The 24,185-nt window shown below is 43.0% G+C and overlaps 1 protein-coding gene across 4 annotated transcripts in view; it reads right to left on the bottom strand.

Annotated features, from left to right (window-relative positions):
* LOC146808505 (transient receptor potential cation channel subfamily M member 2-like) overlaps window positions 1–24,185 on the bottom strand; it is a 2,014,188-nt gene that overhangs the window by 1,288,925 nt on the left and 701,078 nt on the right. For all 4 annotated transcript variants that reach the window (XM_085623584.1, XM_085623586.1, XM_085623585.1 and 1 more), the window contains one exon: window positions 18,582–18,634. In XM_085623584.1, the coding sequence (XP_085479710.1) occupies window positions 18,582–18,634 (53 nt within the window). The remainder of the gene's footprint in view (window positions 1–18,581; window positions 18,635–24,185) is intronic.

Genomic DNA, 24,185 nt, shown 5'->3' with positions numbered 1-24,185 from the left:
CAAGATGGCCATCTATCGTGCAAAAAAGAATTGGGATGAAGGCCACTGGGCCGAACTAAAAGAGGCCTCTGATAGTAAAGACTCCAGGGCATTCTGGAAAATCATCAAGTGGGGTAGTGGAGCCGGTCCTGCGAAGCCAGACAACAATGTAGCAGAGGAAGCTTGGGTTGATTACTTCAGACCTCAGTACGCGGAAGTTAACCATCCTGTGGCAGCTGATAGTATAACACCGGTTTATGCAACCGACGATTTGTTCTCCCTTAGAGAAGTGGAAATTGCCATTGGTTCCGCGAAATGTGGGAGGGCGCCAGGTCCAGATGGCATTCCACCTGATATTTTTAAACACGATATGACCAGATGGGCGAGATATACCCTCCTTGTAGCGAATGCCCTAGCCAAGGGGGAAGTGGTCCCAGACCTCTGGAAAGGCGCAACCATTATCCCCATCCACAAGAAGGGAGATCGTTCACTGCCTGCAAACTATAGGCCCATAAGCTTAATAGCCACCTTACAGAAAGTAGTTGGGAGAATGGTAACAAACCAGCTTATGGACTGGGTTGAAGACAACAACGCCCTTTCTCCATACCAAGCGGGATTCAGGCGAGCAACCAGTACCATCGATCAGGTCTTCCGCTTTACCATATTAAGGTGGAAGACCGTTGTACTGGGAAGGGGCTGCCTGTACGTCGCGTTCGTCGACCTGCGGACGGCGTTCGACCTAGTCCCCCGGTTTAAGTTATGGTTGGTTTTGCAAAAGTTGGGGATCCCTGCTGATCTGCTAACATTAATTATGCGACTGCACGAATCCAACTTCGCTAGAGTCCAGTGGGGTGGAAGTGGAGAGACAACAGAGGATTTCCCAGTGGAAAGGGGTGTTCGACAGGGCTGTTCCATGGCCCCTTTACTTTTCTCGTTATTTATTAACGGAATCGTTGAGAGGATGCTGAAGGCTAGTGTTGATGCCCCATCGTTAGCGGACACCAGGGTTCCGATCCTGATGTTCGCTGACGACACTCTTATCTTGTCTAAGACCCCCATGGGGCTGCAACGTGCATTAAACATTTTTGATGCTTTTTGCACTGAGCATGGGCTAGAGGTAAATGTGGGAAAAACAAAACTAATGGCTTTTTCCCCCGGACGCAGGAACTACCCCAAGGTAACCTTAAACAGCAGTAGGTTAGACATTGTCAAAGAATTTACGTACCTGGGTGTACAGATCGCAGAGGGCATTGGCTGGACGCATCATGTAGATAAAGTGGTTTTAAAGCACCAGCAGCTTTCTGGTGCTTTAAGGGGGGAACACCGCAAATCCAAAACAAAACCCATAAAACCCGCATTAATAGTGTATGACGCGAAGGTTTTGGGTGCCACATTATATGGCGCGGAGCTATGGGCCTGGGATGGTTTAGCGGCTCTTCAGACTTCAGAGAACAAGTTTATGCGAGGGATTACAAGACTCCCACAGAGTACCCCCTTAACCCCACTGTTTTTGGAGTTAGGTAGACGCACCATTGTAGATAGAGCCCGATTGCGCCCAGTCCTTTACTGGAGACGTCTCTGGACGACTCCAGAAATAAGACAATATGCGGAGGGTTTTCAATGGATTATCAAGGAAGATACCTTCCATAAGATAAAATGGCTAAAACATCTGAAGTCCATGTTAGTAAACTTAGGGTTTTCAAATCTTTGGAATAACCCTGAGGGAGAGATCTTCCCTAGCAAAGAAGCCCTTAAAGAACAATACTGGGATTGGGTTGGCGGTAAGATGCTGAATGACACCAGGGCCGACTCTATGACTGGTCGCTTCCTGGAGATAAAATTTTTTCCTGCCCTGGAAAATTACTGGGACAACATCACGGTACCAATGGACAGGAAACTTGTATTTCAGCTAAGATCAGGATCTATCCCCCTCAAGAAACTGACATCTGGCTGGCACAGACCCACCAATAACTTATGTCCAGCATGCGAAAATGCCGAGGAGAGCATAGGCCATTTTCTTTTCATATGCCACGCTTATGTGAATCCGAGGAGAAAATGGCTCTCGCCGGTATGCAAAAACTTGGGGACACGAGACAGCACAGTGGCTCTAAGAATCCTACGTACAACAACTCAGGATTCGATAGTCATAGGGGTAGCTAAATACCTGGGTTGGGCATGGGCAATTAGAAGACGGTCCCTGGGGGGAAGCAGGTAACAAGGTATTCCTCTCAACAATGATTAATGTAATACTATTTGTAAATATGGTTTTTATATGCAAATGTTGTATGAGCTGTACTCTATGTTTAATGAATTTTTAATCCGTAATAATGTATTATTGTATAACTGTGTTGATTTTATGTGCTTTTATGAGAATTGTCTCGAATAAAGCTTATACGAAGACGAAGAAAAAGAATCAGGAATTGCCACATTCAAAGGCAGCCAAGTTTTCCAGATCTGTGTGTGACTAGTTAGTCCATTCCCTGTTTTAACTTCGATTTCTGGGACCTGTAGTCCTGATTTTATACTGGAATAAACAAGACTACAAGTGTCATGATTCTAAAAGAGAGCAGGGGCAGGACCAACTAGTCATGCATTGAGCTGGGAAACTTGGCAGCTATGTGTTATTCTCTAAAATGCTGCAGAGAACTGTGCCTGCTAAACAGGAAAACAAATTTTGAGAGCCAGAGTGAAGCAGATTTTGGCATGGGTAACAAATATGAGCATTTCTGTGTGGTGCTGAAACATCTTTGGATCTTATTACAAATGTGCAGGTTTTAGGAGCAAGGGTGCCGGATAGTGGTGGGAAGGCAAGCAGGTTAACAGGAAAGAGTCAGAGCTGAGCCATGGGTCAGGCTTGGCTCTGAGAGCCATACCACGAGCTGATCAGTCAGCATATTGGACATGTAAATCGTACAACAAACGTCAAGTAAAAACACATAATGAGTCTTCTAAATTAAACAAATATCACTGGAGTGGAGAGGATGTGGCACAGCGAACAGAGCTGCTGACTTGAGAGCTGGGTATCCTGGTTCGAGTCTCCGCAGCGCAACATCCTCTGATTCTGGGCAAATTACTTACTCTCTCCAGGTGATAAGTTGAGCTATATAAATCTGCTGCAAGACAAAAATCTAGAAAGAAGCAAAACTTTATGAAAAAATAGTTCCACGTAAAGCTGAAGTAAACAGTATTTCAGCTACGGGAAACTGATCAGAGAAGCAGACGAGGAACAATCATTATTAAATACAGGAAAATATACTACAGCCAATAGCAATGGAGGAAAAGTAAGTGGCAAGCGCAAGAACCAATAGAAAGCCAGAAAAGAGAGGGGGCAGGATGTAAGCCCCTTTAAAGTATATACTAAAAACAATACATTTCACAAGCACATCACAAGTGCTGTGTAGGCGAAACCTGAAAATGAAGGGGGCGAGGAAGAAGTTTCCGTTCACTTCCCAGCAGGTGAGTGAGACTTTCAAAAAGACTCTTCAGTCACAGTCAGAACAGTTAGAACTGGTTTCCTTGAAACAACATACTTCCACAGGTGAAGGAAACTGGGTTTTCATTGCAGTCCCCCCCCATCTTTTTTTGCCTGGCATTTGATGCAACTTTGAATTGTGCCACCCTAAGGGACCTCTCACCAAGTACATGCAAGACTGCCATTGCAGCTGCGTGTCTTGGTGCAGACAAAAGTGGAAACATGACATGTCACATATTCCTGGGTGCCATGTCCCTAACACTGCATGTAAAATTTGTAAGTGAGTCCTACAGAATGCTTAATATTACATGTGAGGGCATACCTGCATGAGCAGATATGCCCCTGTGCTGGTTAGCCCTATTACTGCAAGTCCAAGTGACCAGGGAAGCTATTTTAAAACATGTGCTGGACACTGGTAAATAGGAGTTACCCAGTTACATGACAGCTTCACTGAAAATAGGGATGTTTGAGATCAAACATCTCATATTGGTGAACCCACATAGATGCCAGTGCTGGACCTATCAATACATGCACCCAGAAGGCACCTTAGAGGTGCCCCCTGAAAACCTACCAGCCTGCCACCCGAGACACTGTTCTGACCTCCGAGGGTGAGAGCCTTTGCTCAAAGGAGACACAGAACAAAGGCCTGTCCGGGAAGATGGTGTATCAACCCCCCACAAGTTGACATGCTGATTAGCCCCTTTGGGCTGGCGAGCTTCAAATATGCCACCGAATTTGGAATGCAAATCCAAATCCTCTCACAGGAGAGGAAGCCACCCCCCTTGTCCAGAGCCCCCTTGGCACCTGGACAGGTGGGAAAATTAGCTAGTCATGTCGGCCTGCCCCCTCTAGGCTAGTACAACCCACTAAGGTGGGCTACTGCGAGGTGAACATGATTTTTCTGAGGTAGCCATTTTTGTGATGGCATACCTAGGAATTCTGGGACAGGGTTATGCTCACTTCCCACAGGAAGTGTTTATATTAGGGGCACAGTGACCCAAGGGTCAGTGGCCCATTGGACGGTACCCTACATTCCATTAATGCGCTTAAATTAAGTAGCCCCTAGCACCAGAGAAGCAGATTCTGATGGCCTAAGAAGAGAGAAGACACTGAAAAGCTGCGATAGCTCTGAAGAGAGAAGCGGCTGACCTGGTACCAATCCTTCCAGCATGTCTGAATCCTTTATCGAAAATCGTGCCAAAGTCAACTCGTCCTGCATCTGTGACTCCAGAAACATGGGAGGTCTGCCTCCCTACTAAAAAGACTCAAGAACTTCTGTGAACAGTGGACCTGCTACAAAGAACTCCAAAGCAGAAGGCTGTAAGGCCTTCAGAACCGCCATAACCTGACACCTCAAGCAAACACTGTACCAGTGACCTGCAGCTTGAGCTGAAGTGGGTCAACGGTGCCAACAAGGTTCCCTAGCCCTCTAGAGCCCTAGTCCATCATGATTACACACCTACTGGACTTCCTGACGTCGCCTGCAGCATCTGCATGCAGCCCACCTCGAACACGACTGCTCCAGTAAGAAAAACTGGACGTCTAAGATCACCTGTGCATCCGGCACCCCAGGGTCTTTGATAAGAGGAACATAGGCATCCCCCTCATACCCGAGCATCGCAAGGCCAGATTCCACTTGTTGGTTCAGCCCAAGTGGCTTACTAGCCAGAACCTGCAGCTGCTTTTGACAGAGACCGATCTCTATTAAAATGCATTGGGCTCCTGAAGCTGATTTGCACCGTGCACCTGGCTGCTCTTGTGCCGCTGGTGGTGTTGGTGCTGGCTTGGACCTTGCCCACCACTCACCTTAAATCCTAGAGATTGGAGTCCAGGTACCTATTTGTTTTAGATGGTTTTGCCTCAGTGGATTTTTTCTTCATCTATGTTTTTTTATCCAGAAGGGTCAGTGCAGCTCTGACATGCCCTCAGTTCTTCTCTATTTCAACCCTTTATGATTTAAGGATCTCCAATCTTTGCTTTGGTAAATATTAGAGATATGATACCACTTCATGGGTGGCATTAGGTTCACAGAATATTCAAGCTGAGACAAAACATACTTAAATGTAGGAACGTGAAGATGGTCACCGCCCATAAACATGTGCAATCTATACTGCACTAAAGATATAGACATGTAATTACTTCTGCTCATTAGGTATGGGTGGGGGCTCTGTCAGTGGAGGACAATCGCACAGCGATTTTTACAAGATGGATATATAGCGGCACTGGTGGAGGTTCAGACCTATGCGTGCGTTAGTTCATTATGTGTTTATATTTCATTAGATTTTATTTTTGGGGGGGCGGGGCTTGGTGCCCGAGCCGAATGGCGGCGTGCAGGTGAGTCTCCCGGCGCACCTGAAGGACTCGTTGTTCCGCGGCGCCCTTGCCGCCCGGCTGGAGGCAGGAACAGCTGTTTTAAAGTCGGCAGCGCATTGGAGAATGCCTGCGGACCTCCGAGCGATGCATTTTCTGGAAGTTTCGTGATGTGAGTTGCTGCTGAGGCTATATCCATAACGCGGCCGCCATTTTGTTTCTACGCGCGAGTGCGCGCTTCTTGACAGGAAATTATGCCTTTGTTTTTTGGTTCTTCGTATGCCCACTTGCCTCCATGTGATCGTTTTTAGCTGCTTTTTGGCTGCATTTATGCCTGGCTACTCATTCCTTTGTTGCTGCATTTTCTTTATTGACTGACTTTTCCAGCAAATTCTTTGCTCTTCAGTTGGCAGCCATTTTGTGCTCTTATTTTTAGCCGACATTATTATTACTATTATATTTTTTTCTTTTTATCCCTGCAGCCTTGAGAAATTGTCAGTGCAATGCCTTTGGACCTTCATAGGTGGTGATATGCTCTGTGCTATACCCCTTTGAGAGTTTTTTTTTTTTCGCCATTCTCTTGGGTATTTTCACCGCCCTTGCCTCTTGGTTTCTCGGTGGGTACGCAGCCTTTTTGGAACGTGACTGAAAAATTGTTATCTTCAGTGGGAAAGACGCTTTTGCCATGCCAGATGCGCTTCACTGTTTAGCACTTCGCATTGCCTATTGGTGAATTCGCATTGCCTCTTGATAATTTCATTTTGTTGCGTTTGTTTCCTAACCTGCCTGAATCAATACGGAGTGTGTGGAGTGTGCTTTATGGGCAGAACAAAGTCGCCCCATTCACGGCTGTGCTATACGAGGGACACCATCCATAGCTGAGTGGTGCAACTGCTGCCTGTACTTTTACGCCTTGGTTTAGAGGACGACTCCTCTTCAGCACGCCCAGAACTTTTTCAAATTTGTTTCTCAGCGTTTAAACTTGGTGTGCGTGGTACATTATACAATTGACATTCTTCATTCGCTAAACCACTACCACAGCACCCACTAGTTAACATGGCTTATCAAGATATTACTAATCTAACAGATAAACGAGCAGAAACCTTTGCCTTCGGCAATGAAGAAGCACAACGCATCTACTCATTGATAGGAGAGATTGAATCGACCCCCTCCGGAACCAGCACAGTACAAAGCAATATCAAAAATTGATCTACCTCACTAAACGTGAAATCAACCAGCGTCTACATGCAAGTACCCTCATCCAATACCATCGTGCTCAACGCATTCCTAGAGGTCTAAGAATTTCCTTAAAGCCATCTCTCTGCAAAAATGATCCTAAATTTATCGACAGATGGTATGGAATTCTCAATAAGTGTTCATTGGGTCTTATCTTAGTTATCATTGAAGAGTTATCGAATATTTTGGACGAATTGAGCACTGAAATCACTCAACTTAAAAGCGAATTATCGTCTAAGATGACGTCTGAGGAACTTACTCAGACACTCTCAGAAATCAATGTACAACTTGAGAGACATACGCAGGAAATTAACGAAAGGAAACTTCGGAAGTTCCGCAGGGATCACATAGATTATAAACTAGGGGAAGTTTATAATTGGGCAGAAGTCTACGCTCGTAGACGTCAGAATAGAGCACCTGGCAAAACATTTGATACAGATACTTCTCCTGTGAGTAACGACTCTGATAACACTCGAAATAGACCCAGGAACCTTCGACGCAAGGAACAACTTCGTACAGAAGTAATTCGAAATACAGAAATTCCATCAACTTCTACCACAACATCCTCTTCTGCTGTTCCTTTTTTAGGGGCAAGCCAATCAGACAACGTAGACCCAGGAGGGGCAAGAAAAGAAATATCTTCAACACCATCTTTGGAAAAGAGGATGACAAGGAGCCAACGATGAATGATCCTGATAACCTTGTTATTAACATTTCTTCGACGCCTCTTGATAAGTTTCAGACGAAATTACTTCAAAAAGGTTCTTCTTTTGTTCCGACCTATTCGTCAAATGTTTTGGAAGCAGAAGGAAGCTTTCATAAATTCATGCGTAACTTAAGACTCAGGCATTTTTTTGAGAATGTTCTCACTAAACCGTCAATACAACCAATCAATACTTTGCATGGTTTGAAGCCCAAAAGCACTTTTGTGGCCCCTGTGAGCCACTAAGTATTAGATACCTTTGAAACTTTGGTAAAACACGACCTTCAACTTATCTTCAGACACAACAAAATCAAACAATTCAACTTAACATCTAAAGATAAATCTTTATTGAGACACTTAGCCAATGATTCTAACATTACTTTTCTTAATGCTGACAAAGGGGGAGCGCTTGTTGTAATGGATTTAGTACATTACAATCGTAAATTGGATGAACATGTACTTGATACCAGGACTTATTCTATTCTTGATCACAACCCTACCTCTCAGATTCAACTAACTTTGTGGAACATCATCGACAAAGCAGTCCAAGACGGTACCATCAGAGAAACGGACAGAAATTTCTCATTCAAAACTTTCCAAAATGTCCGACTTTACGTATGCTACCGAAGATTCACAAAAATCTAGTGGATCCACCGATGAGACCGATTGTCTCCACTCGGGGTTCTCTTCATGAACCAGTGGGGAAATACCTTGAAAAACATCTTCAACCACTGGTACAACACATGTCAACATACGTAAGAGACACCACTGATTTTTTGAACACTCTCCTAAACTTCACTACACAATGGGATAATGACATGCATTTCTGCACCATTGATGTCACGTCTCATTGCATGTCCATTCCTTACAATCTTGGAATGGAGGCCATTGAATTCTTTTTACTCCAGTCACAAATACCACAGGATTTACAAGTCTTCTTACTTGAACTTCTACATTTCACATTATATCACAATTATTTTTGTCATAACAATCGTTTCTTTTTACAACTCAATGGTACTTCCATGGGGAATTGTGCAGCTCCCAGCTATGCCAATTTGTTTATGCACAAATTCGAACTGGATAACATCATCAACAATGATCCTTGGAAATCACACTTACTTCTTTTTTTACGTTATATTGATGATATTTTTTTGATTTGGCGTGGTCCAAAAATCCTGTTAACAGAGGCCATAGATCAATTGAATCTTGTTGATGAAAGATTAAAATTCACGTTCAACATCAATAAATCCCATATTAATTTTTTGGATGTGTTCATATACATCAAAGACAATCGCATCGAAACTAACTTGTACAGGAAGGACACCGACAGAAACAACCTTTTACATTTCTATAGTTTTCATCAGCCCACACTCAAGAGTCATTTACCATTTTCACAACTTCTCAGGATAAAACGCATTATCTCAGAACCCATACAACTCGAACAACACGTTTCCATCATGGAACACCGTTTCCTTGATCGCGGTTACCCTCCTGAAACCCTCGCCAGAGCCATCGACAAAACATCCATGAAACGGCGGGTTCAATTATTAGATCAACAAAAAAACATCAAAGCACCTTCGCGAGCAGTCATCGTCTCTAAATATTCCACAGAAAGTTTTAATTTCAAGAAGGTTATCTTAAAACATTGGCCTATGCTACAAGTTGAACCAGATTTTAACCAAATCTTTTCTGAAAGACCTTTGTTTGCTTATGGAAGGAGCAAGAACCTAATGGAACTACTCAAGCCATCTAATCGAGCTCAGTCAACTTTGATACACAAGGGCACTATGCCTTGCCACAACTGTGGAAATTGTAACAGCATTATCAAAGGAAACAACGTTCAACATCCCATACGTGGACACAACATCAAACTATTTGTTTCAGCAACGTGCGACTCTAAAAATCTAGTATACATGTTGAAATGCCCGTGTGGCTTACCATACATTGGCAAAACAGAAAGAAAGATCAAAACACGCTTGACTGAACACAAGAGCAATATCCGTAACAAAAGTTTGAAATCTGCTGTGGCGATGCATTTTAACGAGCACAATCATAATATCAGCCAACTACGATTCCTGGTTTGCGAAATCGTTCCTATGAAAGAAGGCAGAGACAACCGAAAATTCCTCATTCAAAGAGAAACAGCTTGTATTTACAAAATGAACTCCCTGGCATCGAATGGACCCAATGATCGAGTTGAACTGAGTTGTTTTGTGTAAACATCAATTGTGCTTTGTACAATGCTTTGGGTTCCAATTAACTTTTCGTACTTTCATTATCATACAACATTTCAGTTTTGATTTTGATTTAAGTTATTTTATCTTCATCATCATTCTCTATGATCTTTTTATTGTTCCAATGCTTGTCTTTTCTTCTTTGAACTTATTTTTTTATTTTTTTATTTCTTTTATGTGTATTCTTTGTGCGACGTCACTGAGTCATCTTATCCGTCATGTTACTTTTGTGTACCTCCGTAACTTGTTAATCATCCTTTAATATGTACAGAGTGATAATGCTTGTTTTTCCAACCTTTCAGTTGTTTTTTTCAACCATTCAGTAGTTCTTCTAGTACTCTTACTTTCATTCTTTTTTTTATGTGTATTCCTTTAGTGATGTCACTTGCTAATCACCCATCAACTCGCATAGTGCGTTATACCCTTCTTCTTTTTTCTACATATTCATTTCACTTTTTTCTTTGTACACTTTATTAACACTCGGTTTCTATCTGGTTTGGAGCTTTCATGCGCTTTTTTTCACTTACGGGTGTCATTATATGTCATAGCATGTTATTTTAATTTTTAATTTTTAAAGGGAATATCCTTTTGGTTAACTTTAGCACATTTGTTTACATTCTCTACCAGCTTACACTTTTATCACGTCATAGCCATTTCATTTACCTGTCTTAAGATGGCCGCCGTTTGGCGTTACACGTATTGCCCTTTTTCACTGTTTATAACGGGTGGGAACAATGGCTGACACTTGAAATCTCTCAACGAGAGCACGCTATATGTTTGCTCCGGATTGATTAAGGTAATTTTTCTTCCGCTGTTTGAGTTGTGTATATCTAATTTTTTATGGGCATCATTTATTTTTGCTGCACCCTTTGAACATCATGTAGTCACAGTGATTTTTTTCGTGGATATAAGCCCATGATTATTGCTTATAAACATGTCAGCGGGATTGGTATCTGTACATATGGACATTTGATTATTCGTCGTTCACTTTTCACTTATTGGTTATCTGATCCTATTTTTGTGTTCGGATTATTTTCCTCACCTTCATAGCATTTTCCTCATGCTCTTAACTTCGAGTTTAATAACACACGTTTTTTTCAATAAGGAGTCACTCTATCGACTAACTATCGTTTCTAGTTAAAGGGTCGTGAAACTCACTCCTACATTTATGTTTTTAGGATTCCTCCTGACGAAGGTTATTTCATACCCGAAATGCATTGGGGATTTTCCTTCAGTCGCTTTAAAACAACATTTTGAACTGCTTGAAATATTCATGACTACAATGGATATTACCTTCAAATAAACTTTATGGTTTACCTTCTTAAAATATTTTGGATTAATTGCGACATAGTCGCCCCATTCACGGCTGTGCTATAAGAGGGACACCACCCATAGCTGAGTGGTGCAACTGCTGCCAGAACAAAGCTGATCCATTCCTTATGTTCCAAGCCAAAACGCATCTTTGTCAAGAATTAGAAAGTCTTCTCTGAATTCTCTAAACTTGTAGACTCTTCAGCCTCTGCTTTTCAAGACTTGGACATTGCAATGGAGCCCCCATCTACTGCCCCAGGGAAGTCCAACACCAAACGCTTAAAAAAAGACCCTCCGTCGCCTCCCAAATCGGCTTCGCCTGTGTCATTAGAGCTACTTCTGGAGGAAATAAGAGCTCTTCGTCCTTTCATGGAGGAAGCAAACACTAAATTACAAATTTTAAGAGATAATTGGTCTCAGCTTGAGATAAGAGTCTCTTCTGTTGAACAAAACATCTCCTCCTTCAAAGAAACTTGTATCACTGTTTCTCATCTTCACTCTCAAGTCACTACACTTCAGAAACAAGTAGAGGATTTGGAAAACCGTAACAGACGGAATAACCTACGCATTGACGGCTTGGGAGAAGGTCTTGAGGGGGCAGACTCTATTTCCTTCTTCAAATCATTCCTTCCAAAACTGCTCAACATGCCAGACGGCACAACGCTCAATATTCAGCGGGCGCATCGCTTAGGCCGTCTTCCATCGCAGGCCTCGTCCTCGTCAAGACCTAGAGGTGTTATCTTATATTTCTTGGAATATACAGATTTGTTAAAAGTCCTCTCGGCTGTAAGAGATGCACCGAAGATCACATGGTCTGGCTCGTCTTTATTTTTTGCACAAGACTATGCTAAAGCTACTGCAAACCATCGTAAAGCATTCTTAAAAATGCGGGCCGACCTGCGTTTGATAGGAGCCAGATATGGTCTTTTCCATCCTTGTCTTTTTAAAGTTACACATAATAACAAAACAATTGTGTATGAAGATCCTCTACGGCTACAAAGCTACATCAATTCTTGTAAACCAATGGCTATGGATTTCTCAGGGCATGCCTCCTCTTTTAATGCCTGATGTGACTATTTATTGTACCTAGTATTTAAGTTGCTGTTCCCTACAATGGGCTTTTTCATGTCTCAGAATGTTCTCTTACCAGGTTCTTAGGTTCTGCTATTGTTGACCTTTTTTAGGTCTTAATTATTGATTGTATCTCCTGTTCTATTTTTTCTCATTAATGTTATTGATTTATCTTGTTATATTTATTCCAATGTTTATCTCTTTCTTTTTCTGTTTTGCCTCTGCAGATATTTCATTCTTATCTCATGATGTCCTTCCAGTTGTCCGTCTAGCCGACCCCTGGATGTGCCGTCCATTCCATGTAGTTCCACCCTCTCCCTCGTTTACACTTGGTCTTTCCCCGTGTAGGTATGTCATTATCCCACTGTTTCCATTGCTCTCACGTTTCAGCTTCACCTTCTCCATTCCTTTCACACTCCCCTTTCCCTCTTACCCTCTATGTTGTTTTCCTTTTTACCCTCCGTGTTTTACGCATTCACTCCTTTTGTACTTCATTCAATTTCGTTCATGAGGTGGTCTATTCCCAGTTCCAGGTGTTACTTATTTCTTTTACTTCCTGTTTGCTTTCATCTTCCCTTATTGAATCACAGCTCCAGCTCTACTTCTCCCAATTTTCTTTTTTCTACTTTGGACTCTTGACATCTTCTCTTATTCTTGCTTATCTGTATTATGCTCTCATCCCTAACTCCTTATGAATGGACCTTTGTTTGTTTTATTCTTTCCTATTTTCTTTCATGACTTCTTTACTGTATCCCAAAGTTATTTCCGTATTTTCGATTTGTTAATACTCATATTCTGTTATGCCGCTGAAATTAGTATCATGGAATGTTAGAGGATTGAATTCCCCCAAAAAAAGGCAAAGAGTTTTGTCTCATTTAGCGAAACTAAATGCAGATATAATCTTCCTGCAAGAGACTGATCTCACGGAGAATGAGTCGTTAAAATTAAAAAAAGGTAGGGTGGGGAAAGTATTTTATTCCACAGGCGATGGTAAGCGTAATGGAGTCATGATACTATGCTGCAAATCACTTAATTTCACGGTTCTTTCACAGGAGTCTGATGTAGATGGTCGTTGGCTTAATGTTACATTACTGATGAAGGATGTTCCAGTCTCTTTCTTTCACGTTTATGGTCCTGCTGGTGGTGATGCTTCCTTTTGGCTCTCAATTGCCCAACAGCTTACTCTCTGTATGGAGGATAATTTCATATTGGCAGGGGACTGTAATCAGACTTTTGACCCTTTTGTGGATAGAAACTCCAAAATCTCATTTGTTCCTAACAAACCACATAAATTCTTTGTTCATGCTATTACTCAACATAAATTGCTGGATGCGTGGAGACTATGCAATTCTGCCACGAGAGAATATACTTTTTATTCCCCTGTGCTTCACTCTCAATCACGTATTGATTACTTTTTTTATCTCTCATAACATCACAAGTACTCACAAGGGCAGAGATAGGACCTATACTATTATCAGATCATGCACCTGTTTTAATTGATTTAGACGTTTTACCTAAAGCTAATAGCCCTAAAAGATGGAGATTTAATAACTCCCTCTTGTTAGATCCGACATTTTCTTCTACTTTCGCTGCCTTTGTCGAGGAATATTTTTCCATGAATGATACTAACTCTTTACATTTCGCCACTATATGCGATGCCTTTAAGGCTTCAGCACGAGATTTTATTTTACGATTTGTGGCCCGTAAGCGCAATACTGTGCGCAAACGCTCGTGTTCTTTACTACAACACATCAAGAGACTGGAGCATTCTTTTTATACATCCAATTCGAAAGTTATTCTTGATACCCTTATAAAAGCAAAATTGCATTTCAATAAGGAATCAACTGAAAAAGCTTCATTGTATTTATTGAAATCCAGTGCAAAATATTATGGTGGGAAAAATAAGGCAGGAAATTTTTTAGCTAGTTACCTGAAAACCAAACACAACAAATTGAATATTAACTATATTTATGATAATAATTCCATTTTAAAACTAAAAGATGCGGAAATTGTGGATGAATTTGCCCTCTTTTACCAGTCATTATATGCCTCTGAAACAGACCCTTCCAATCACATGTTATCAACTTTTTTTGCCTCGCTAAGTGCACCTCACCAACACTCCCTCAAATTGTCTTCATTAGAAACAGATATAATACAACAAGAACTTTTATCCACTCTTCAACATCTAAAGAAGGACAAGGCACCCGGACCTGACGGTTTTACTGTCGAATTTTATCTTCATTTCTCTAAATTATTATTACCTAAATTGTACACTTTGATTAATTCTTTTACCCTTCGGGGAAAATCCGAGGGTTCTTTCTCGGATGCTCACATATGTCTAATCCCTAAGGAAGGTAAAGGTTTGAATTATTGTAAAAATTATAGGCCCATTTCACTTGTCAAGATAGACTATAAGATTTTTTCTAAGGCACTTGCCTTGCGCTTAGATCCCATTTTGCCATTTGTTTTGGGCAAGGAGCAATCTGGTTTCGTGAAAGGCAAAGTCATTAGTGATAACACAAGATTATTTTTCAATATCTTATCTAAAGCCACGGAATTAAAATATTCCCTTGCAGCTATAGCACTAGATGATGAGAAAACCTTTGATAGAGTGGAGTGGCAATATCTCTTTTTCCCACTTAAGTGGTTTGGTTTTGGCCCTAAATTCATCTCCTTAATCTCCCTTTTATATTCTAATCCACGTGCTGCTGTATGTGCAAATGGTCTCATATCTCCCTTCTTTATTCTTGGCAGAGGAGTACGTCAGGGTTGTCCCTTATCCCCTTTTCTTTTCAACCTCGCTCTTGAGCCCTTCCTGTCGAAAATACGTCACAATACACGCATACATGGTTTTCAAGTGCCAGATATTAACATTAAATTTGCGGCTTACGCTGAAGACATTTTGCTTTTTATTTCCAATCCTACTGAATCTATTCCCGCTTTTTTGCAGGAAGTACGTGCCTTCTCGCTGATCTCAGGATACAAGTTAAATAGTGATAAATGTGAAATTTTACCTTTGACTAAATTCCCTTTTAAGGCTGATTTTACTTCAACTAATTTTGCTTGGAGGTCTTCCCACATCAAATATCTAGGTCTTTATTTTAAGTCCACAATAAAAGACACTGTAACCCTTTGTATGACTAATTGTTTTAAAAAAATCTCAGAGCTTACTACTAAATGCCACCACCTTTGTCTTTCTTGGTGGGGACGCTTAGATACTATAAAGATGATGCTTTCCCCCATAGTTCTTTACACCATTTCTAATATTCCGGTTCCTATTCCAACTAAGCTATTAAATCTATTAATTCAGCACTATTTGCTTTTCTGTGGAACAATAAAAAACCCCGATTATCGGCCTATAAGTTAACACGTCCTAAAACTGAAGGAAGAGTTAACTTTCCTAGTTTTCCTTCTTAACACAAAGCATTTTTATTACGACAGGCTTCATACTGGCTACTTGATTCCACAACTGATTGTCCTTTATGGATATCAGTTGAACGTTCGCTCCTATCTCCATTCTCGTTCAATGAATATCTTTCTTTTTCTCATAAACCCCAAACACTATCCACTCCCCTATTTAAACTCACTTCCAAACTTCTTTGCCCTTTATATCCTCTGACTCATGACACTCTTGATTCTTTTTTAGCCTCCACTATCTGGCATAATAAATTCTTACTAATATATAATAAGCCCTTTTACTGGAAAACATGGAGACAATGTGGTTTGTTATGGATTCATCAATTATTTTCAGAAGTTGGCTTCATCTCATTCTCTTCGCTACAGCAGGCTTATAATTTGCCTAACTCCTTTTTGCCTAAATATCATACACTCCGTACCGTAATACTTGAAATTTACACTCAACTTGCCAATAACTCTACTGATTCCTCAACTACCGGCCCTTCCACTGGATTATCTACTATCCTACGTACCAAACCTAAAGCCTCCACTCTATATAATTTCCTTCAATCCGCAGGAATACCAAGGCAGAAATCCAAGATTGAATCTGCTTGGGTAACAGATTTTAATGAAGTCTGGCCCCTGCCAACATGGCACAAGATTTGGATTAAAATACGCAAAACTTCACGAACGGCAAGTTTAACACAAACATTGTTTCATATATATAACAGGATTTTGCTCTCTCCACACTCTTAGAACAAAATGTTCCCCATAGTACAAACTACTTGTTGGTCTTGTACGTTTCCTGATGCCACCCTTTTTCACATGCTTTTTTCTTGCTCTTCAGTGCGTAAGTTCTGGATCCAGGTTCGGTCTCAAATTAACTTAATTTTTGACACTAATTTCCCATTTTCCATAAGGGACCTTTTCTTAGGAAGCCTTTCACCAGTATGGGACAATTGTGAAATTAATGTTAAAATTGTGGATCTGTTAATTGCTGTTGCTTTTCAGCAGATTACGAGAAATTGGAAAGACGCTACAAAAATTTCTTACAAAGCTTGGTGGTATGATATTTGTCACCATCATAGACTAGATACATTTTTGCTTTTCCCTTTCCATATGGCTACGAAAAATCTTCAGTTATGGTCACCTGTTACTGCCTTTTTTGACAAGTGTGCTTTGCAACATGTTTTACCACTCCCATCTCAGCAAGAAGTTCTTAAACCTCCATGATTTTTATTGTCGCTTTTCTGTTTATTCTTATAAACTGTGTGCTGTATCACTCCTGAATTTATTCTGCTGTATTCTTGTTTTTTATTTTCATTTATGTATTCATGCTGGATGCCCCTACATTGTACTGTTTTTTGCTTGAAACTTGTATAGTTTTTGCTACCTTTTTACCTTTCTCTTTAATAAAAATCTTCTGAACTAAAAGATTTTATTTTTGGCTCAGTCGAATGTTCAATCAATCTATCAATCAAGGCATTTATATAGCGCACTACTCACCCGGAGGGTCTCAAGGCGCTAGGGGAGGGGGGTCCGCTACTGCTCGAACAGCCAGGTCTTGAGCTGCTTCCTGAAGGCAAGGTGGTCCTGGGTCAGGCGGAGGTGGGTCGGGAGGGAGTTCCAGGTCTTGGCGGCCAGGTAGGAGAAGGACCTTCCTCCTGTGGTGGCTCTTCGGATGCGGGGAACGGCGGCGAGGGCGTGGCCGGTCGATCGAAATTGGCGTGTGGGAGCGTAGAAGTTGAGGCGGCTGTTGAGGTATCCTGGGCCTTGGTTGTGTAGAGCTTTGTGTGCGTGGGCGAGGAGACGGAAGGTGATTCTCTTGTTGACCGGGAGCCAGTGCAGATCTCTCAGGTGTCCGGAGATGTGGCTGCGACGGGGGATGTCCAGGATGAGTCGTGCTGAGGCGTTCTGAATCCGCTGGAGTCTCTTCTGGAGTTTGGCGGTGGTTCCGGCGTAGAGGGAGTTGCCGTAGTCCAGACGGCTGGTGACGAGGGCCTGGGTGACCGTCTTCCTGGTCTCGGTGGGGATCCACCGGAAGATCTTACGTAGCATGCGCAGGATGTTGAAGCATGACGAGGAGACGGCGTTGACTTGTCTGGTCATGGAGAGGGAGGAGTCCAGGATGAAGCCCAGGTTGCGTGCGTGGTCTGTTGGTTTGGTTGGAATGTTAAATGTAATTGCATGTTATCTAGATAATATGTCCTTGAAGTGGCTTTTCTGAAGAAGATGCCCGGTCGTCGTAATACACTTAGACAAAAACAAGGGACAAAAAAAACAACTGACTCGTATTGACTACCCTAAGTTGTACTTGGAAATAAATATACTACATGCTAAAGGCACATAAAGAATAAATTGTGTAATTTATTATACAATTGAGTGTGTTAAAAATTATCGTTGATTGGTATAGATAAGTCCTATATGCATCCATGTTTTGTCAGACATTAATAACTGTATTTAAAAAAAATGGATGCTAAATTAAATATAAAGTATGTGTGGAGTGAATGGTGGTTGTGGAATATGCATTTTAACTTTTAGAGTAACATTTAAAGCAATGTGCAATGATGATTTACTAGATAGTGCTATGTACTTATAAAGATGTGCATTTTTCTAATTCAGAATGTTAATAAAGATATGAACGTAAAGAATATTGATCTGATCTGAGCCATAAATTATTGCCTGGGGTTTTCTTTGCAATACTAATGCTAGTCCCTCATGGTGGTATCCTGTATCAGCTCATTGTTAAATAATTGTTAAATAACCCAGAGGCTCTATCCAAGGCTATCCAAGGATTATTACCCCCATTTATAATTCTTGAACATATCTCTGTGAGAGCGTGCATGCGAGGGGGAAGTAAAAACCTTACCTCTTCCGAATCGGTCCACTCTGAAACCGACAATTCTGATTCTTGGTTCTCACCTATAAAGAGAGAGAAGACAGGACCATTGTGAAAAACTAGAAAGAGAAAAAGTACTGAGTAAAGAGAGGGTGGGGAAAAGGAGGAAAGAACTTACAAAAGGACACTAACGAAGGACTAAATTGGGCAGGAAAAGGACACTCAAAGCCGATGGAGAAGAAATTTGGGAAGAGTTGAACGTGCCAGGAAGATTTGTCCTTCGATAAGAGACAAGAAGGAGGCACTGCAAGCACAACAGTAGAGGTTAGTAGACACTACTCAGCCACACAGGAAAAAAGATGCAGAGATGTTGGTCACGTGAGCATGCTACCCAGGACCAGCCCAGCATCTATCCTGCTGAATCCATTTGCCAGTGGACCAACATGCGGATCTGAGGTGTTGTGGTGGTGAGGTGGATCCAAGGGAGTGTGCCTGAGAGCAGATGTCACCGGGCAACTGAGTTCAGTGGTGGCCAACGCTGACTATTTTGGACTTCAGACTCCACCCAGGCTCCGCAAAATGGTGGCTGCTGCTAAGGCCAAAGTGGTGCGACCTGCAGTCCCGATATGCACAGGGCAGCCCGTGCTCTCAGGGCCCAGAGAAAAGACGCTGCTAGACGACAGGGCGGTGAGTGCGGGGACAGCATGGTGGAGCGGTGTGTCTGCAAACAGAGGGATGTACACTTCAGAGCCTATGCCGGGGCTCGGTGAGACCATGCAGGAGAAGGAGCGGATCCAGGTGATTGGCTGTGTGCCTGCTATCGCTGACCCTGGGGATGGCTGGACATGGTGCCAGCAGGTCCAGTGGCGACGTCAGCTGGGATGGAATTTTCTTTTGGGCCTTGCCCGTTGCTTGATGGTAATTATTGGCCCTACGTTAGTGCTGACTGCAGGTGGCCTTGAGCACATTGCGGTGGACAGAGATTGTGCAGGGCCCAGCGCAGTTCAGCAGGGGAACTAATGAGTGCATCCTGGCCCAGAGCGTGCTCGAAGAGACTTAGGAATGGCCCCAAAAAAAAGTTTGGGCCTTGTTGGCACTTTTGGGGAGTGGCATGGTGATATTGGGACAATGGGGGTCCCCCTAACTCAGCTTCTTCCATGTCTATCCTGAGTATTCAGCCCCTGGCCTGCCTTCTGGCTCACCTGTTGAGCACAGCACGTGCCACTGTGATATCTGGCGGACGGGGACCATCGCTGTCTGTGTCATGGGACGATGGGGCCAAGGAAGATGCCAGATTGCCCATGCTCTCTGTCGTGTGTGTGTGTGTCTCAGTGGCTCGAAGGAGATTGGTTGACTGGGCGGCCTGGCCCTTCGTGGAGTTTTTTTTGGGTGAGCAGGGTAGCACGCAGCTGGAACTCCTCACAGTTGGAGGTAGGGCACAATTAGAGTGGAGTCCTGAGGGCTTTGTGGCCAGCGCTCACCCCGGGGGATCTGAGTCTCGAGCTGGTGACGCAGACTGATTCTCACCTGTATGACCCTCTCCTCTACTTCGACCTATCTCTCGCTTGATCCTGGGATACAATGAGGGAGCACTGGAGGGGCAGCCCGAAAGACTTGATGGAGGTACACAGTGAGCTTCCTGGCTTTGATGATCATGTGCACCCATGACATCCCTGCAGGCCCTTCTTCTTCACCTGATGGAGGATGGAGAGGGCAGAAGCGCAGAGCACTTCTGGTTGACAACTGGGCCCTTGCAAAGTTTCTCCTCTTGGAAACTTGCAAGCGGCATCAAGCGCCTCAGCGAAACCCACAAATGTTACTGCAATCAGGTAGTCAAGGAATAAATTACTGGGTGCTGCCCCAGAAACAAGGGAACCCTCTCCACCCTGTTGTGTGAGGTAGAGTGTCAAGACTCCCAAGGTGCTTCGATCCACTCACACCTGGATACAGTTTTGAGTGCTGTTGCAGACACTAAGTTCACCCTGGAACAAGATATTAGAATGGTGTTGGTGACGTGAGCCTTCTGCAGGAAGAACATCAGAAGTTGACCAAGCGGTTCAAGGACCAGAAACATACCATTGAGGAGCTCCAGCCTGTAAGGAAGACTCTGTCCCACAAAGTGGAAGACCACTCTGTGAGAAGTTGGCCTGGCATATGCTGGTCACTAGTTATAATGGCCAACTTGCACCAGTCCAATTCGACTCTTATGGTAGATAGGTTTAAGACAACCTTTTAAAGAAAGCTATCCTAGTGGTAGCTGTGGAGAGCAGCCTTCAGGCTAAGTCTCTGAGGAATGTAAAGCAGCTTGTTTTACCTTATAATCTCTTGAATTACCAAATGAAAGGACACCACACAGGTATACATATCAAATATATATGTATTTATTTCTAGACACACTCTACTAATCTGTTTATGAGATTAGAAGCCAGGTACACATTTAAATGTCAACGTTTCACAATAAATTAAGCACAAATATGGCTGGAGTCCTAGGGGTGTACCAGACCATATACTAAAAAAATGGTATGACAATGTCGACTTGCAAAATGACAAGGCCTAGGGCCTGGGGAATCACTGGGGCTTCACTACTGCAGTGTTAGCAGGTAAGTACCAAAAGCCCACGGGAGACGCGTGCAGTGTGTGAACACAGCCGCAGGTTCCCTATTGATTACAATGGAGCAAGTCGCGGTTTGATTTTTAAAGTTCTAGGGTACTTCGAGGAAGACTGCAAGCAAGCCACTTACAAGGTAAGTACTTCGAGGGCCAACACACACTAGGGCACCGGAGTGCACGAGTTACCCCACCCAGGGAAGCCGGGTGCATAGGTGTCTTTTGGTGTCGGGTCGAGTCGCTGTTTTCAATGGAGACCAAAGAAGACTTGCTGCTTGCGTCGACTGAAGAAGTGTCCGGTGGAATCCGAAGGTGGATTCAAGATGCGGAAGACCAGAAAATTGAAGGGACAGTGTTCAAAGTCACTTGCCAGTGACCGGTGGCCAGAAAGATGGATGATTTCAGGTCGTCGATGGTGTTTTGACTCTTCGCTCACGAGGTCCAGGAAGGATCGAAGATGACCAGCAGCTGGATTCCGAGTGTCCCACAACGTCTGCAGCTGATGAGGGTGTCAGCAACCGGATTGGAGCCAACAAGCCTTGGCAACTGCAAGTCTCGTTTAGACTGAAGAAAGTCGATGGTGCAGACCAGCAAGGTCTAAGGGACTCACCCAGCAAGGGTAAGTGAGGGCAGGCCTGGAGCAACCAGGGGAGCCCTTTGAGTCAATTAGAAAGTCTTCGGGGGACCCACTAGCCAACAGGCAAGTGATCGTGAAGACGCCTCCTCAGGAAATGCTTCACAAGAGCCCACGGTCACTCGGGACGGGGTAGGCCACTGATTTTTGGTGCAACACCTGCTGGAGGCTTGGGCCACAAATGATCCAATGCACAAGTTCGTAGAACGTTGTTTAGGGTTTGCACTTGAAAATAGTGCACGGTCCCCGGGTATTGCTGTTCATCATCACTCGTGGGGTCCACTCGCCACAGCTTCACTGGGGACTGAAGTACTGGGTTTTTCAGAACCAACCCAGCTGTTCCAGGGGACACACCCGAAGACTTCGAGTTCTTCCTGTTTCAGACAACAGAAACACAGAGTCTTCTAGGTGAAGTCAAAGATCGTAATTTATTGGCTGCAGACCAATCACAGGTATCCGAGAAGTACAACACGGTGTATGTTCTCAGGAGACTGCCCCGAACCAAAAACCAGTCTTTACTTATATACACAAAATTACGCTCTGGGCAACACCGCCCCTATTTACAAGTGGTCATTCACATATTTTCGCTTCAAAGAAACAGTAAAGTCATGATGATAATCCCACATTTTAGCTCGTTCAGATCACAAGTATTTACCCAGCGAGGCTCAGATCACTCATCAGATATCAGCCTCCCCCACATAGGTAAAACAATTGCATCAAGTTGCGCTTTTAAAGCCTGACTGTATATTGATGGACTTTCACAGTAGCCCTGTGGAGCGCGTTTAAAGCGGAAGCTGCGACCTCCTAAACTAAAGCCAAAAATATCTCTGCTTTCCTCTGCAATCGGGATGCTAAAGAAAGCATTCTTTAAATCAATCACTGAGAACCAAGCAGCGGAAGCTGGGATCATAGTTAACAAGGCAGTTATATCAGGGACAACTGGAAACTGCGGCACAACTATCTTATTGACCTCTCTAAGATTGATCACAAATCTGTAAACAGGTGGCTGAGAAGGGTCAGTACATTTTAAAACAGGCAAAACCGGACTATTGCAAACGTTGCCTCTTGTCTCTTCAATTACATCCTTTTCAATCAAATCATAGATGATTCTCACCTTCATTAGATATCTTGTACTGAGGAATGCGTGGCAATTTAACATTGGCTTTCAAAGTGACCACATATGGCGGTATTTCCAAGAGACCCACATCGTTAGGGCCAGTAGCCCAAATGTCATCCGGAAGAGACGACAATTCAGCTGGCAGTTTATTCTTCGACAAATACATGGGAGAAATCACTTCCTTTCCCAGTGTAAGTTGTACTCCCGAGGGGGAACAATATAATGTTGCATGCAATCTCTTTAACAAATCCAATCCTAACAGGTTTTCACCACATCCTGTCGTTAGGATAAGGGGTGCTTTCAGCTCACAAGGTCCAACAGAAAGGGTCATAGGACTAGAGATCGGGTTCCTAACCGGGGCGCCAGAAAAACCTACTGAAACATTCATTTCGCCAGACAAAGGTGCACCAGGGAGTTTTGAGTGCATAATTTAACTTTTTGCAGCACCAGTATCCAACAAAAAAGGCTCTGACACACCCGCTGTAGTCACCTTAACATACGGTCCAATCTGATCCACTGGTACTGAAACAACTCCCTCTCTTTGTCTACGGCTATCCTAGTAATCATTACCTTCTGCATTTCCATCTTCTGCATAATAGTCGTTATTATAGTACTGAGTTGTTCTACCAGGTACATTAGCCTGCTGATCAAAACTGTTCATCGTATTTTGAGGCGGAAGAGGACGCGCGTTCTGGGGAACATTTCCACGCCCTCTACCTCTAGAAGCTTGCTGACCACCTCTACCTCTCGCGCCATAAGCATTATTCGTGCGCTGTAACATTATAGGACAACTATACTTCAAATGACCTTCCTGTTTGCAATACGAACACTGATTGGGACCTACAGGGACACGCGGTTGGGAATACCCGAACCTTTGCGAGTTACTCTGAAACTGTTGGGGTTGTTGATAGTTACTCTGACCTTGATTATAGTTGTTCTGATCTCCACGTGGCGGGTAAGCTTGCTGTAAAAGAACCTTCGTCTTTAACTCTTTCGTTTTCTTGTCTGCTCTATCCTTCTCATCTTTATCCCTATTTTCGTAATACTGTGCAGTAGCCAGTATCTGCGCAGATGAGGAAACAGCCCACGAACTCTCTGAATCTTTTAATTTCTTACACAACTCAGGAAGCAAATTATGCACAAATTTGTCTACAAACAACCGTTGGCCACCTTCTATACTCATATCTTGACCACTGTGGTCGATAAATGTCTCTTCAAATCTGGTGAAGAAATCAGACACTGTTTCATCTTTCTTTTGTTTGCATGTGGATAATTT

The sequence above is a fragment of the Triturus cristatus genome, chromosome 8, assembly GCF_964204655.1.
Source record: "Triturus cristatus chromosome 8, aTriCri1.1, whole genome shotgun sequence".
NCBI lineage: Eukaryota > Metazoa > Chordata > Amphibia > Caudata > Salamandridae > Triturus > Triturus cristatus.
Note: the sequence above shows the minus strand (reverse complement) of the source record. Positions and strands in the feature narration are given on the sequence as shown.